Source organism: Meleagris gallopavo, chromosome 1 (genome assembly GCF_905368555.1).
Source record: "Meleagris gallopavo chromosome 1, MGAL_WU_HG_1.1, whole genome shotgun sequence".
NCBI lineage: Eukaryota > Metazoa > Chordata > Aves > Galliformes > Phasianidae > Meleagris > Meleagris gallopavo.
Genome location: NC_139404.1, coordinates 75,567,959 through 75,584,775, shown reverse-complemented (window position 1 = coordinate 75,584,775; position 16,817 = coordinate 75,567,959). Strand labels below are relative to the sequence as shown.

The following is a 16,817-nucleotide window of genomic DNA, read 5'->3' as shown; positions in this document are numbered from 1 at the left end:
TTTCCTTGTCAGCAACAAGGGGAGGTGGCAAAACAAGTTTTTTATGCAGTAATGTCACCTGTAAGTTTTATTTTCTTGCTCTGGCCAGAAAAAAAACAACACACAAAAACACAAAACGTCAACCAAGCAAAAACAGTAACAAGAGAACTGTGGTATTTTCCCCATCACATTCACAACAGTCCTTTTGTCTGACTCACAATAAGTAGCAGGCCTACATACCTTTCCACAGTGGTTTAGAGTGCCTTTGCGTGTGATGAGGGGAGGTACTCACATCTTCATGACAAATGCCTGTTCTTGCATATGGGATCTGGGAAGAGGGATGTAAATTTTACAGAATAGCCTTGCCCTTCCTGCCAGGTTGCCTAGGATCACTCTTTCTTTCTTCAGGCTGCAACAGAAATCTATTCTAAGGACTTTCTTACTTCAACATTTGCAGAATGCAGAGGAACCAGACACACCATGCACAGTCAGGAGCACTCATGTCTACTTATGGGATGTTGAACAAGAGCCAGGACTAATGAAGTTCTGATGTGCTTTTTGAAGTCTTTACTCTCATCAAGGCATGGTGCACCCCTCCTGCTTTAGATGCTACCTCTTCAAGATGGAACAAGAGGGACATAACGTAGTTGAAAGCCTGCAGGAATCAAACATCCAATTTACTCATTTGTCTGTTTGCATGTCCCAGAGCCCAACTCTGTACTTTTTATTTACTCCATCCTCTACCAGCATGCACACTTGCAATATTCATCTCAAATATTATCAAATTTGGGGGCTATTTCTCTATTTCACCTTGTTTCATTGGCTTTGTATCAGGCCCACAAGTACTGTCACAACCAGCGCAATGCTATGTGTGGGTATGAGGCGGATTAATATGGCAAAGCACAACACTGACTATGGTGTGGAAGGGTTAGCCACGTATGCCATGTGGAATATTACAGCAGCAACACTTTGTTAAGCATACAACTACTAGCGACATAATCAATCACAAATACATCTCATTGTGCTCTCGCAGCAATCTCCAGGGGGATTTACAATCTGTTCTCCCCTTCCACCAAAGCAGGCAGGCTGGAGGTAAAGCTACATCTGCTGGAAGAAACCAGTAGGAACCTAGTAGCTTTGTCTAGTGCAATGGAGTCTATGAAGGGTATTGTCCAGTATTTCCTGCTGGGCAGAGAGGAGAAACTGGGAGAAATGAGGAGAAATTACTAAATATAAATAGCAGGGTGCTCTGTCACATTAAATACTTTACATGTTCACACCCTTGGCTGTACACAGCATGCAGGATGTTGGGGGCTTTTTTATTTTCCCAGTGACCGTGCTTTCCCCAAGTGAAACCGTGTATCTTGCTTTTGAACAGCTGAGAGTCCTGATGCACATGGTTACAGATCACATATACTGGATAAAGAGGGAATATTATACATAGTGGGAAAGAGGAATATTATACATAAATGTAAAAGCAGAGTATTGTGGAATTGCTCAGTGCCTCCCATAGTCAGCTGAGTTGCAGTCTGGCAGGAAAAGCTTACAGAGGCAAGACAGTATGCAGAGTTCTGTTTAAGCCCCACCAGAGGCAATCTTCACTTGTCCTCCCCACATGTCCTGATTTCAGTAAAGCAACTGCAAATTCAGTTCAAGGCTCCCCAGACACAGGCTTCTGGTAGTCTTTCCTCTGGAGGCATGTGTTTTACCCGGCTGGCGATAGCAACAATGTGTGGTGGGACTGTGTCACAGATATGTATCTTTGTTATCTTTCCCATTCAGAAGCAAGAGGTGAGCAAGTTCCTCTTGGGGAAGTGCTTTTCATGACCTTCTTTTGTTAGGAATGTACTGTGTTTTCTGTGACAGAGCTGCCTCCAGTGCCTATAAAATTTCGGGAGTTAGCTGATGGCAAGGAGGGCTCTGCCTCAGGGTTTGGTACCTCTTCTTTGTTGTCTCCCACCACCGACTCCTGTGAACTGGTCTCTGGGCTGGATGCTGTCTGGAAGCCAGGCTCAGCACTGAGGGACTTGCTGTTCTGTAGAGCGAGCAGGGCTCTGTGCCGCATCAGGCTGTCATCACTGTTCTGGGCCTCCAGGGAGTTCCTGCGCTTGGCGTTCCTGTTGGCCATGGCGTTCTTCTGTGGCTCCTCAAAACTCAGTGACAAGGTGACCATGCCACTCCCAGAGCTGACCTTCTGCTTGCACCGACGCTGCTGCTGCCGCTGCCGCTCAGCAGAAGCCGGTAGAGGAAAAGGGTCTTCATGGTTGCTCTTGCTGCTGATGGAGGAGGATGGGGTGGAACCAGTGGAACCTCCGAGGCTGTTGGAACGCTTGCGTGACACATTGCTGCGTCTCAGTGTGGCCCTGGCAGCCACCTTGAAAGCGTGGGCAGCTGTGCTGCAGCGTACCTCCTCAATGGTGTTGCGGGAAGGCTTGAAGAGGATGATGTAGACTTTGTTAAAGAAGATGCAGGCCAGAAGCCCAAAGCTGGCAGCCAGTATTGCAATCACCTCCACAGCAGAGACAAACTTGCCATATGTGCTGGCATAAGCTGGGATGAAAGAGATCCAGACAATGAAGAAGATCAGCATGCTGAAGGTGATGAACTTGGCTTCATTGAAGTTCTCAGGCAGTTTTCGAGACTTAAAGGCAAAGAAGAAGCAGATGGCTGCCAGGAGACAGGTGTAGCCAATGAGGAACCCAAGGGCCATCAAGGAGCCTTCGTGGCAGGTGATGAAGATAATTTCATCCTCCAGCTCATGGTTTCGATAACTGGATGGTGGGGCTGTGTAGAGCCAAATCACGCAGATGACAATCTGCACAAATGTGAACAAGAAGACCAGGAGGAACTGGAGGTTGAGGCCCCACCACTTTCGGTAGAGGCTTGTGGGGATCTTTGCCTCGAAGACAAGCAGGACGCAATTGGTTTTCACTAGGATGCAGGAGATGCAGAGGACAAAGCTGATGCCAAAAGCTGGCTGCCGCAGACGGCAAGTCCAGTTCTGGGGCTCTCCAATGAAGAACAATGAGCTGGAGAAGCAGCAGAGCAAGGAGAAGAGGAGGAGGTAAGACAGCTCTCGGTTTGTGGCCTTGACGATGGGAGTGTTGCGAAATTTGGTGAAGACTCCCAGGACAAAAGAAGTCAGGAAAATTCCCAGCACAGCAAAGAGAGTTAAAGCAATTCCAAAGGGTTCTGTCCAGGATAGAAACTCTATCTGCTTGGGGATGCAGGATGTGTGGTTCTCATTAGACCAGTAATCCTCAGGGCACTTGTCACAAGCACTTGCATCTGAAAAACAAGTGACAGGAAAGGGAAGGTTTGTCAGAATGAAAGGCTGAAATGGATGACAAAGTACATGATAGCTACATGCTGTCTTTCAACTCAAATACAGGTGTTGTTCACTTCAGGTGTCAGCAGGTTCCCAATGTCACTTATCGATGTCTCAAAGTTTTTACAGTGAAACAATGAGTCTCTCACCAGCTATATAGGAAAACACAAAGCGTACTCAAAGGCCTGCCCATGCACTCTGCTTCCTGGATCAATTTATTGACAAAACTTTGCAAAACTTGTTTGATTACTGTCAGCTGCTACACAAGATCTATTATCCTATGTTTCTTCATTTTTATCACCTGCTTCTCTTTGTCTTCATACTTCTCACACTCTTATCATTTGACACATCCTGCCTATCTCTGTTACAGGAAAAATTATAAATGTGCTTGCCTCCTTAAGTTCTTTGAGAGCTTATTTCATAATCTTTGGAGGCAAGTCTTAGATGTGTTTGAAATGCTTATCTTTGAAGGCAAACAATGCCCTTGACTCCCATCACACTCCCATTTCATGCTGGAACATTGGGGGAGATGTGTCCTAATGATATCACTCTCTTCACACCCAGGAAAGCATCCCTGTGATAGTTGCAGAGGGAAAATCAATGCCTCTGTCTCCTTCTGAGTAGAGCTAGTTAGAGCCCATTGGGATGGCAACATCTGTCTCCAGTGACTGCCATAATCAAAAGGGAGGGGGTTACTACCACTGCTTTTATTCAACCCAAATAGGTCTTATGCTCCAATGGTGAGGTTCATGACTCCATTGATAGCAATGGAAATGAGTGAGTTGGAATTCACATCCTACCTCATCCTTCAGGATCCCAGCACGAAAGCTGTGGGATACAGTGAGTTCAGGGGACAAACATGCAGCAGTCACCCTCCGAGCTTTGCACTTGAGTGCAGAGACTCTGAGCACAGCTCCTAGAGCAAAGCTTGGTGCTAATCATAAAATCCTAGAACGGCTTGGGTTGGAAGGGACATTAAAGCCCATCCAGTTACAAGCCTCTGCCATGTGGGTTGCCACCCAGTAGACTGGCTTACCCTGGGCTCCATCCAATGTGACCTTGAAGGCTTCTATGAATGGGGCATTCCTGAGGAAGTCAGTAATGAGCACAGAGTATTTCAAGCCCACTTGTTCTGGAGGGTTGGCTGCAGGGAGATGACACTGCTCTCCTAATAACTGGTTGTTTTGCCTAAGCTGTTCATCTGAAAGACATGCACTAGTCAGGGGCTTCCATCACCACATCATTTCATTTACTTCTGTTTAGCCAATCACTTCTATTTTTTGTGGGCCTTTTACCTGGAAGTATATTGCAAACTGCATGTGGGGCAGAGCTAACCTCCAATACTGGGGAATTCAGTCACCTCTACCTGATTGGAGGCATCTGTTTGTCACTGCATCCTGAAGAACTGTATTTACTGCTGTCTTGAGCTGATCTAGAGACTATGCTGCCACAGAAGGCAGCAAACCAGACTTCTTTCTTCTTGTGAGGCCGCTCATTCCTGTCCCATCCTTTGCTCCAAGTGGAAACTCAACCTCCCAAAAAGGAGGTCACTTTCATGAAGACCAGAGACTGAACCTGTTTGGTCCTTGGCTGCACAAGTACTTTTGGATGAAAGCAAATAGCTAGGGGAGAAGAAGAGAGATTCTCTCCTTCAGTAGTATCAGTATGTCAGTTTGATGAGACTGGTTGTGAAACTGTTCTCTATGCCTATAAAACTGATAAGTACAGGAAATAAAGAGCATTACTGTCAGCTGAAATTGAAGCAGAAAACTGTGGATTCCAAAGGCAGTTGCCCCCTCAGCCTCACAAATCTTGCAAATATACTAGTGCCAGTTCCCAAAATCTTATGAAAAGCAACAAATGGTGGACATTACAAATGACCGAGTTTGTTTCTATTTAATTAAAAAATGCTACACCAGTGTGACTTGTACTATACATTTACGTACATATACTGTAAGTACTCTTCTATGCATTACTATATGTACAATATGTTTACTATGTGTTTGGGTAAAAGTATTACCATTCCCATTAGATAGGATGCAAATCAGATTCTCTCAAAGGAGAATATTTTTTCAGTCTTGCATGCACCTGACTGCTTTTTATCTCATGCAGAGTCTGCAGTGTGTGCTGGGGCCAGCGCTGCTGAAGAGGGTGAGGAGAACCTGAGCACTCAGCATTGTTGATTGGACTGCTGCTCTGGAAGATTCTATTTGCCTTCATTAGCCTGGGATGCCCAATGCTGAGGAGCTGATAATAGTGTTGAAAATTCAGAAGGTTTCAACCAGCTCTAAAACTGGAGTTTTCACTGCAGACCCTGAGCAGTCCTAAACTCTCTCTGAAACCAACAAAAAAGATGTCCATGCATGTTCAATAGAACCCAGAGATCTCTTGCAGTGCCAGTGTTCAACAGAACATGTGCTTAGTGAACCCATAAAGGGAAATATTCCTTTTTGCTTGTGAAGTCAGGAATAGAATGGACTTTATTTCTTCGTAAAATGTGGAATGAAAAGCGGTTAACATGAGGAAAAGGTGGAGATGCACTGACAACTACAATAGCTAGGATTAGGTTAGGGAGTGTCTCCTTTCTCCAGATTTCTGAAGAAAGAAAAACTTCTACAGTGCAGCAGAGTTTGCTTCTGGCTGCATGAGAAACTTTCCAAATTTCCCTCTATGCTTTCTGTGAAGCTCCTGGCAGAGCAGCCTCCAGCTCAGCACTGCAGGAAAGTGACTTCAGTACAATTGTGGGCAATGCCCAGAGGACTCTTCTGGTCCACGCAAACCCCAAATCAGTGCTGTTTGCATTACCTGTTTCATCACTGTATTCCCCATCAGGGCAGTCCACACACTCGAAGCAGCATGTGGGCTCTCCTTCAATAATGCCCTTCCTGGTGCCTGGCAGGCAGTCCATGCTGCAGTTAGAGAAGGGCACCTGCAAGAAAAGAGCCCGAAGAGGGTTAACAGTAAAGTACTTCAAGTACAGTCTTCCTACAGCAGGCCTTGAGCTTACCCCAAGGGTGTAACTGCTTGTTTAACATGCTAGGTGGAGAGCCTCAAACACTCCCCTCTTCTGTCCACTGAAGATCTTGCACAACAGACTTCCCTCAACCCCCTGCAGTAATAATACATTTGAAGGATGGCATCAATGAATGGTAGGGAAGATCAGCAGAGCTCTCTAATCTCAACTGTGTTGTGGGCACTGCAGAATGGTACGTGACTCTTGAGACACACACCAGAAAACAGTCCTTAGGTGACTGAAAGAAAAGACAATTCATGTCTATGGCAGGAACTTAAATCAACTGCGGAGATGATGGACTCTGACTGCTGATCCCCTTTCCCATAGATTGTCTGTTGAGTGCTAATGATTTACAGGACTTAGAACTGTTCCTTGAAGCTACTTCCTCTCACTGTCCCGAAGGCCCTCTCTGGCCTAGGAAGAAAAATAAGGTAAATTAACTGTACAAGATGAGTTTTCATATAAAAGAGAGAAAGACCTTAGTCTTAGAACACCAAGCATCTGAACATGCAGATCAGTGGGTACACACAGATCCAGAAAAGAACATCTCTGCAAGAAGCACACCTTAGATTCTCCATGTCAAAGCCCGTGGAGAGGACTTGCAAAGCCCCCACCTCACTTTCACCAGAATGGTTATCCAGGCTTCCAGGCTTTTGCTGCTGCAGTGACCAGCTGTGTTACTTGCTGGCTGCAAGCTCATGCTGTGTGTGAGTGAGCCCATGTGGGCACAGACACACCCTGGCAGTGAGTGGTTGCACAGGCACGCATGGGCATGAGAATGTGAGCTAAACACATATTTTCCATTGCCAGCAGAGTACCCTGATCTGTATATCGCTAAGTGCATGGCTGCAGCATTTTGGGAACACTAGTTCTAAGCTGTTAATCAGGAGTGCATAATTAATTGGGCAGATGCATATCCAGGGAAAATCCTGGCAGCTCCCCACTTAAAGCACTGCAGCAAATTGCTAACACCTACTGCCTGAGACAGCTTTCCACAGGTTGTACATCCATCAGAGGACATGGCCTGTCCTGTCTTTTCCTAGGCTATCAGTGATGAGTTTGAACAGGGCTGAATCAAAAACCCAGCTGAAGTTGTGTGCTGTTTCTCTGTTATCTACTAAGCTGATTGTATTGCCAGAGAGGAAAATTAAATTGGTTTTACATGATTTCATTTTGACAAATCCAGGTTGGCTTTTTTCTTATCATTTCATTATCCTCTAACTATTTATAAACTGTTTAATATTTGTTTTTATCAAGTCTTTTGGATTACTGAAGCTCAGCTTAATTGTGTGTAATTCCCTTAGCTCTCCAATATCTGCTTTAAAAAGCAGATATCACGATTTACCCTTCTCTAATCCTTTGAGACATCACCCGTTCTCCATATTTCTCAAAGACAAATTGCTAGTACTATTGAGATCGCTTTGGCTGCCTTTTTAAGTATTTTGTGGGAAATTTCATCAAGTTCTGCCAGAACAAATCCATCTATTTTACCTACTCTTTAACTCTTTTTTTTTCCTTCCAACTCTGGCCAAAGCTACAGCTCCTGTGCTAAAAAGTTAAAATTAATTATATTTAATCTTTTTTGAGGAAGACTGAAGCTCAGAAGACTCCAATTAGTAGAGTACTGGCTATTCTGCCTTTGAGCAAAGCTGTTATCTGGGAGAAATTTAAATGCCATAAACTGAAAAACAAAACAAAACAAACTATAATAGACATAGAGATTACAGTCCCCCCTGCTGTCACATAATTTACATTTTCTGGCATGAAACTCGGCAACATTGCTGCATTTTAATAGTTAGGACAGAGAATAAGGATATTGCACTGCTGGAGGAATGTAGAAAAGAAAACATAATTACTCAGTTCAAGTGTGGGGAAAAAAACAAACAAAAAAAGGTACTTTGTTAGAAAAGGTACCGCAAAGGTAAGGCTCAGCTGATGGTGTAAATGTGCTAGGCAAATTTGGCTGCTGCAGAGTTCTCTGATCTGCCAGCCAATCCAGGAGTGTATTTTGAGGGTGTGATGGACTAGGGCAGAGAATATGTATACAATAAGATGAATAGGTCTTTTAATGAGTTGCAGTGCATGAGAATTATGCAAAGTTTGTTCCAATTTCAGATTGATGCACCTTGTTAAACAACACTTTGAGGATTTAAGCACTTACCTCCTTTGAGAATCCACTCCACAGGATTTTGTTTTCATTGATAAAGAGCCTCTCCCCTTTCTTGGCATACACATTGTAGTGCCCAACCTCCTCAAAGATGACTGAGCCATCCTCTGGAGAGAGATGCCAGTTGATTATTGAGTAATTCCCTACCAGGTCTCCAAACTCATCAAAGTCCACTTGCTCCCCCATGTTACTGGTGAAATTTAAGTGGCGCAGGTGCTTCAGAACCTAGAGAGGGATACAGAGACATTGTAAATGCCTGTTTTTCACAACATGGACAGATCAGATATGGGAACAAAACTGGAAATAATCGCTTTACTGCAGCTCCTAATTTCTCAAAAAACCCACTTTATTACATCAGCAGCAGGATTTCTCTCATAGACATGTACACACAAACCCTATGCAAACCTTGTAGATGGCACAAGGTGTTGTAGCCCATAGGATGGATTGCACCCACTGCAACACTGCTCACCAGTTGCTACACCTCTCAGCCTTCTGACATTCCTCTTTTGTCCCTTTCTACCACCTTCCCCAGCCTTCATCTCTCCTTCGAGGGGCAGAAATGTGGCAGAAGTGACTGAAGTGTTTTGGTCATCTAGGTATCCTTCTTGTCCTTCTCTTGCAAAACTATTCTCTACATAAATGTAATCAGTTGGCACTGTTCATCTCTGAATGATTAATCACTCAGAAGCAGAAATACTTGGGAAACAATTCAAACTCATCTTTTAATTTGAAAATCCCAAGCCTAATGCACTTGCGTAAAAACCAACAAATCCAAATAACTCACTACAAAGCAGGCCTGGGCAGTTCATAGCTCTTTCTTTTTCTAGTTTCTGTCCCATTGTCACGCAGTTTCAGATAATCATATTCTGCCTGTCCCCACATGTTGACTTCTGTAATTTTCATGCCTTAAGCTGTCACATGCTATAGACAAAAGCAGTTAATCCCAGAAACAACTGCAGCTGAAAAACTGATGATCCCAAATAGCCTTACAAGTAGATGACAGAAACAGCAACAAACAACTGTGAGACAATTCATCCACACAATAGGCACTTCTTCAATCTTCAGGAATTAGTTGCTGTCTTCTTCACTTACCAGCTTTTTTCCCTTATTAATGGATGCTCTCAGTTAGACAATTTCTCTGTAGACATTAAGTATGAAAAGCTGGTGTGACTCTGAAGGCACCTGGATGTCATCTGTCCCTAAAGCACTGTGGTACAGTTGCTGTTCTTGCTTTAGTGCCTTCAATGGGTTATAAGTCCAGTTCTCCCTCTCTTATCTGTGACTACACAAGCATTCAATCTTGGATAGCAAAATGCAAAAAAAAAAAAGTAACAAATGAGATAAATTTCTCTAGGCAGGCAGAGTTCTCCTTGCTCCCTAAGCACAGAACAGAAAAAAACTGCTTTGCTGAAGTGCTTTCACCTGGAAAAAAAAAAAAAAAAAGGAACAGAGGAACAGAATCACCTCATTAATTCTAGTCAGTTTTACTAAATTGTCTCATTTTTCTCTTTTTCTCCTTGGGACCCTCCTATCTCAAAGCAAAATCTTCAGAGCTGCAGAGATACCCTTGTTTTTTCTCACTGTTTCTATTAATTCCAGTCTGAAAGAGTCTGGAATAATCAAAAGCACAAAGGATGTGGCTGGCAATTTCAGCTTTATGTGTTCATGTTAGAAGTATGTCCAAATGTTAATGTGCAGGATGGGACTCAAGCACCTGATGACTCAGGAAACCTGCATTTCTCTGCAGGCTCTAGCAGCTACCCCACAGTAACTCCTCTAACACTGGTATCTAGACCAGATTTGAGTTCTTATATTGAGCCATATTTCTCCTCACTCCAAATCAGTATTACAGTTTCACACATTACTGCAGCACTTTGCTGACCTACACTAGCCCTGAATGAGTACTGCTGCAGTGACCTTTATTCACAAGTCACCTTTTCCACATCACCCAGGATTTTACAAGCCTTTGTTAGATCTTTCCCTGGCTCATGAATCCTCTCCAGATTTGCTGCTTCTTGTACAGAAACTGCTCCATTGACCCTTCTCCAAACTCTCCCAGCCTGCTACTTCCTCCCACTGCTCAACTTTCGTTAATTCTTAAATAAATGTCAGTGTCCCGATCTGAGTTGTTATTTACTCTGCCTGAACTGTAGCAGGTCTTTAACTAGTGCCCATGTACCAGCTATGATTTGTATTTGTACTGAAAGTGGTGAGTTCTCCTGCTCACTTTGAATTTCTGAGGATCTGTTTTTCCCTCTTGTTTCAGATTTTTAGTCACTGCAATATCCATAAGTACTTGAAGTCTCAGCTGTCACTAACCCAGTGGTTATGGTATACAGGATTTGACAACTGTCAAAAGTCAAGTATCTGGAGGAAATATGTGCATGGCACTCCTGAAAGAGCCACTCATAAAATTATGTTAAAGAAATGTTCCCTGAATCAATATGGTTTTTTATTTTCTTCATTCCTTCCAATCTGTCTATGGGTCTATCTTTATTAACATGCTCTACTTTTCATTGTATATCTCAGCATTTAATTCTGCTGCTTTCTCTCACTGTCTCCTTTTTTTTTTCTTCCAGTATTGTAGTTTCCATGTAAATAAATAGGAGGCATTACTTTTAGAGCAACCTACACATATGACAAATGCAATGTGCCATATATTAAAGTAAAAATTTAAGCTATTCATGATCCTTATTGAAATTCAAATTAACTGTAACCACTCTAGACACAAACCCATTCATTACTTTAGGCACCCTATGTAGGATGCAGTTGAAAAGGCAAATGAAATATTATGATGGAATGAGAAAGAAAATTACATGGAGAATATGGTGCCAGTATATACATTAATAGTACAGTTTTCCTTGGAAAATGCATTTAGTTCCAGTAACTTGATCAGAAAAGAAGAATAAAATTAAAAGAAGATCAAAGGTGTCCAGAAATAGTGATGCTAACTCTTAGACAGCCAGTCTAACTTCCATTAAATGAAAAGAGAAAAACTGCAGGATTATTTAAGTCAAGGGAGGAGGCAGAGGAAGATTATGACAAACACAGTGATTTGTAGGAAGGAGGTGATTTACATTCATACAGAATCAGAGACCACTTCAGAACCAACTGAGTTTATTCAGGGACCAAGACAAGTATAGGATATCTGGCTGTCATAAAAGGAAGCAGTCCAGAGAAGTTACAGATGTCCTCTCCCTGGAAGTATTAAAGGCCAGGTTGGATGGGGCTTAGTGGGAGGTGTCCCTGACAGGAACAGAAGCAAGGGTTTGGAACTAGATGATCTTTAAGATCCCTTTCAATCCAAACTTCTGTGTGATTCTAAGATTCAGTGCTCCAGAAAGATATTTGTGCTGAGTCATAGAGATTTCAAAGGAAAAAAGAGATGATCTTATAACACTTTGGCATTGTGCATCTGTTTTTCCAGACTGATACAACTATCAGTTAGAAGGGCATGGAACATAGTAAAAGTGGGACTGGGATATTTTGTTTCCTAAAAGTCCTCAAAGACTAATGCTGGCAGTGAGCAGAACTGCTGTGCAGCCTGTTGATCTCCGTTCTGCATTTGCGATCTTTCTTTTCCTTTCTGTGTACACTTGTCCTTAGAATACTGGCCCTGAACTAATGCGGAGCTGATACTGAACAGCACATCATTTAAACATGCTTGATAAAAGACGGAAAATATAGCAGAAAAGCTTTCATTTGCCTTAATTGGATGCACATAAGATGAAGACTGCTCTGAAAGTAATGCCTCCTATTTCATTATGTTGGCCCACGACATCAGACACCAATGTCAGTGGTGTGGTAGCAGAGGCTGAATGTTCCCACCAATATGCTATTACATTTTGCTGCCATGTGACAAATGGCAGCAGAGAGGTAGTCTGACAAACTGGCGTCTGACATGGAAGCATGTATGAAGCAAAGGTATGTCACTGAATTCCTCTGCGTGGAAAAAATGGCACCCACTCATCAACACTTACTGAATGCTGATGGAAACTAAACAGTGGATGTGAGCACACTGAGGCAGTGGGTGGTTCGTTTCACCAGTGGCATCAGCAACTGGTTCACCTCTGCTGGTGCAGATTTTTATGAGCATGGCATGCAGGCTTCTGTTCATTGCTGGTAAAAACGTATAGCTAATGGTGATGACTATGCAGAAAAATACTGTTTTGTACCTGAATATGTGCTCTATCAGACAGTGTTATTGTGCTCTTTGTATCTGTTGTAGTTTTCCTGGAAATAAATAGGATCAATCTACGTACAAGAGCAAATAAATAGAGTGGCAACATCCTCTGCATTACATCTCAATTATAGAATTTTATGAAATCAAAGATTTACCTGGGAAAACTGAATGTGAAATCCAGTCAGTTGAAATTCAGTGCAATCTATTTTTTAAGTCAAGCTTAGAAATGTGACCTTTAAGTCACAATTCCATTTTTAATTTAATTACTTATATTTTAATGGAGAAAAGGAGAAACACTTCATTCTGAGTTTTTAAAAACGTTTAGTTGGAAAATGTTCCAACTAATGAGTTTGACTAAATCTGGGGGAGATGGCAGGTGACACTACCAACATTTTATCACTGTTTCAAAATAATCTTAAGTTACTTTTAAATGAAGAAGGTGGGTTTTTTTCCAGTGTTTTCCCTCTTTCTATTTTAAATTGAAATCCAACTGTATGATGAAATCCCAAGACATTTGTATAGCACAAAGCACGATATTATACTGTTAGTTCCTTAGAGTCTGCAGAAGTCCTGCCAAGTAACTTCAGCAGCTGAAGCATCTGGAATAGCCTTGGTCCCAGTTCAGTGCCATCCCAAGGAGATTTCAACTGATCCACCAACTGAGGAGTGGCTTTAAGATCTAAAAATGCACCTGGAAGGCTGTGAAAGTGTATTTTTCTGGAGAAAAATGCCTTAAATGATAGAATCTCTCCCCTCTTTAAAAATATTGTGAGCATTCATGCAGTTTCTACTAATTAGGGCAAAAACCATGGTAGTGAAGTGGAAAATGATATATATGGAGAATTCCTGGACCTGGAGTGTAATACTACACAAATCAAAGTTGTTTTCTGACTGGTCACCTGACCTGGATGATAAACCCAGTATGAGTTCAGAGATTTTGGCTGTGTACAATAAAGTAAAAATTCAGTAAGGGATAATGATGTGTCACTGCCATCATCATACAAATAAGGTGTGCTCTAAAGGGCATTATTCCAACACAGATCATTCAAACAAAGCTGCAAAACATAAGCATTATGTTAATGGAAAACAGAATGCAACCCAAATCCCTGGAAAACAAGGAGGAAAAAATCATCAGGGAACGTACTAAGATATTTTTTGAATGTATTAAAATAAGACGCTGTCGTGAATGCCAGATCCCTTATGACATAAGGCTGAAAAAGACAAATAAAGAGGATGGTGAAGGAGCAGGAAAGCTGAATGATTTACAAAAGTACGTACTTATTCCAGTGGCACTCACTTTGAAGCAACAATGCGACATTAATGGAGGTGGAAGGTGCTTAAAAAGGGACCAGAGAACAGCCTGAACAATTTCTATCAGATCTAAAAGACTAGCAGAATCAGGAAGTTCTTCACACTATTCACCAGCAGAAAAAAGAGTGCCAACAGAGCTCTTTACACATAAAAATGCCATGGGACTGGAATGTCAAAGTCAACAAGTCAATATACTACTCAGTATTATCCTACAGTGATCACAACCCATCCTTCTGGTACAGGTACAAGTGTAGTGCATGGCTGGCAGTGTGTCTGAAGTTTCCCTGTGTCAGCCCTTGCAGGGCTCCAGAGTCAGCTTCCAATGGACTGCAACAGCTACCAAGGGAAGGAACAGAATCCAAGGCAGAGGGATGTTCTCTGTAGCCAGTTTGCTTAACCTGACATCAATTCTGAGGAAAAAAAATGGCAAAAGAAGTGTTTTGGGTTGAGGATCAATGTTTACAAAGTTATAGATGAACACATAAATTCTGTCAGTCAGTAATGCTTTGAGAAATAAAGATCTTGTTAAACACAAATGTAGTTGCAAACACATCCCTTTAGAAGTGGAGAACCTAGGCTTTACATTTAATGTAAAGCACACTCTCATGGATGAAGAATTACCAACAGCTTTCTTAAAAGCAAATACCCAGAGACAAACCATCAGATCATGGACAACTCCTCAAGCTTCAGTCAGTAACTCAGTATAATCCAATATGTCCATCAGCACTCTGGAAGCAAAAGTGCTGCTGGGAGAAGTTACAGAAAATGCATGGATTAACATAACAGTAAATTACAAGAAAGTAGCCGCATTCCCTTCCCCCCCCAAACACACACATGCACACACACTGCTTGCTCTTTCACACCTGGGTTTAATACAGAGAAATTCAGATTTACGTATCAAGACATACGAAATTCCAGCCACAGGCAAAGAAAGGGTGCCGCATCCAGTACAGTATTACTGGCAGCTTCTTGTGACCTTTCCTCTCTTGGCAAGGAAGACTAATAGAATTTATGCATGTGTAAATGAGGAACTAATAAGTGTCTGTAAATGTGGGACCTTTTTTTTCAATGTTGGGCTGTTAGAGCAATAATGAATATCTGCCAAAAATGATGAGTAACTAGGCAAGATACAGAAATAAATCAGAAAACACATTTTAGGATTAAAATCAACTCTTTAAATTATTAAGATGAGACTGAGGAACAATTTGACAGAAATGATGAGCAATTCATGTGGACTTATAAATCTAACAGAACAAGGCCAAGGGAGGACCAACAGAACTAAAGGTCAGTTCAATTCAAACTAGAAACAAGACATGATCTATCATAGAAGATGTGACATACCAGGGGCCATACTAATTAAGAAAAAACTTGGCTACTCAGCATGACTACTAGGGAAAATAAATCATGTTAAACACAAGTGTGACTAGCAAATAGCCTAGGCTTCCTATCTAACACAAAGCATACCTCGGATGGATCAAGATTACTCTCCTGAATGTAGTACAAATGCAAAGGATTGCAAACTACATGACCATTTAAAAGGTGGCTCTAAACAGTTCCTATTAAAATTTTGTGTACAGAGTCAGTCTTTGGACAGAAAAAGAAGCAATGAAAGTACAGTGAGAGCTAATTGTTAGTAATATTTGATGGTATTTTGGGGTGTACTTTGTATGCTTCTGCCTTTACATACAGTCACTTTGTACTGTAAATTCCTTATTACTTGAAACTATAAGATAAATTACTTCATTGCTTGGGTAAACCACCTCTGTGTGTAGGTTGACTATGAATAGATAATGCATGCTTGCTATCATTTGTTTCAACAAATCAGTAATCGGAATGATCATGCTTATTTCTAATTGATTCAAGAACTGCTATCCATAAAATATGAGTCTTAAAGTCTCCAATAATCACATTGAGTTGATCAAACTCATGCAGTCATTTCAGGACATCTCTTACAAGCCCAGTCCCATCAGCAGTCAGGTGAAGTCCCAGTGGGTTCACTATTACTCTGCTTGGGCACATTCCACTTGGCTACTAACTTAAGATTGAATTTGCCATTTCATAGAATCACTAAGGCTGGAAAAGACCTCTAAGATCATCTAGTCCAACTATTAACCCATCATCATCATGCCCATTAAACCATGTCCCTCAGTGCCACATCTACACAGTTCTTAAACACCTCCAGGAACAGTGACTCCACCACCGCCCTTGGCAGCCTGTTCCATATCAATACAAAACTTAGACAACATGGAAATAACTTACCAAGGATTTGATTTTTTACAGTTTCTCAATAACCTTTACGTAATTCATCTCGTGATAGAAGCTTAGGCAACCTATAGACACTAGTAAAGGTCTATTCTGAGCAATATATTGCATCTGCTCCAGCAGGGGAATCATTCATTTAATTCTACAAGGCCATTAACGCCATGCTGTCCTTCCTCAAACCTTAGTCACTATGTAGAGTGACATCATTCGTTCATAATGCACGGAAGTTCACTTTGGGGATGAAACTGTCTTGCTGATTAGTACAGCATCTGTGGAGATGGTAAGAAAAGAAATAATAACCTATGGTACAATTGTCACGCCTTTGAAGTTAACTTCAACCCCACCTTGGGATGAATGGAAACTACCACGTCAGAGGAATAATCAATAACACAGAATTCAATTTTTGAAAAGTCCACTTCATGTTTTTTCAGAATGCCTCACTTTCCATGTTCTTTTAAGGAGGGTTTCATGGTGCCCCTTGTCACATGGCTCTATTTGTGAGTAGCATCAGGCAAGGTCAGTGCAAGAAAAAACTTTGCTTTTTTATGTGCTATGTCTCAGTAAGTCATGAATG

General features: G+C 41.8%; 1 protein-coding gene across 1 annotated transcript in view; it reads right to left on the bottom strand.

The window, feature by feature from the left end:
• Window positions 1-37: 37 nt before the first annotated feature.
• CASR (calcium sensing receptor) overlaps window positions 38-16,817 on the bottom strand; it is a 71,012-nt gene continuing 54,232 nt past the window's right edge. The window contains exons 5-7 of the mRNA XM_085234848.1: window positions 8,482-8,712; window positions 6,113-6,236; window positions 38-3,267 (exon numbers count right to left, since the gene is read on the bottom strand). Of these exons, the coding sequence (XP_085090974.1) occupies window positions 1,817-3,267; window positions 6,113-6,236; window positions 8,482-8,712 (1,806 nt within the window). The 3' untranslated portion in view covers window positions 38-1,816. The remainder of the gene's footprint in view (window positions 3,268-6,112; window positions 6,237-8,481; window positions 8,713-16,817) is intronic.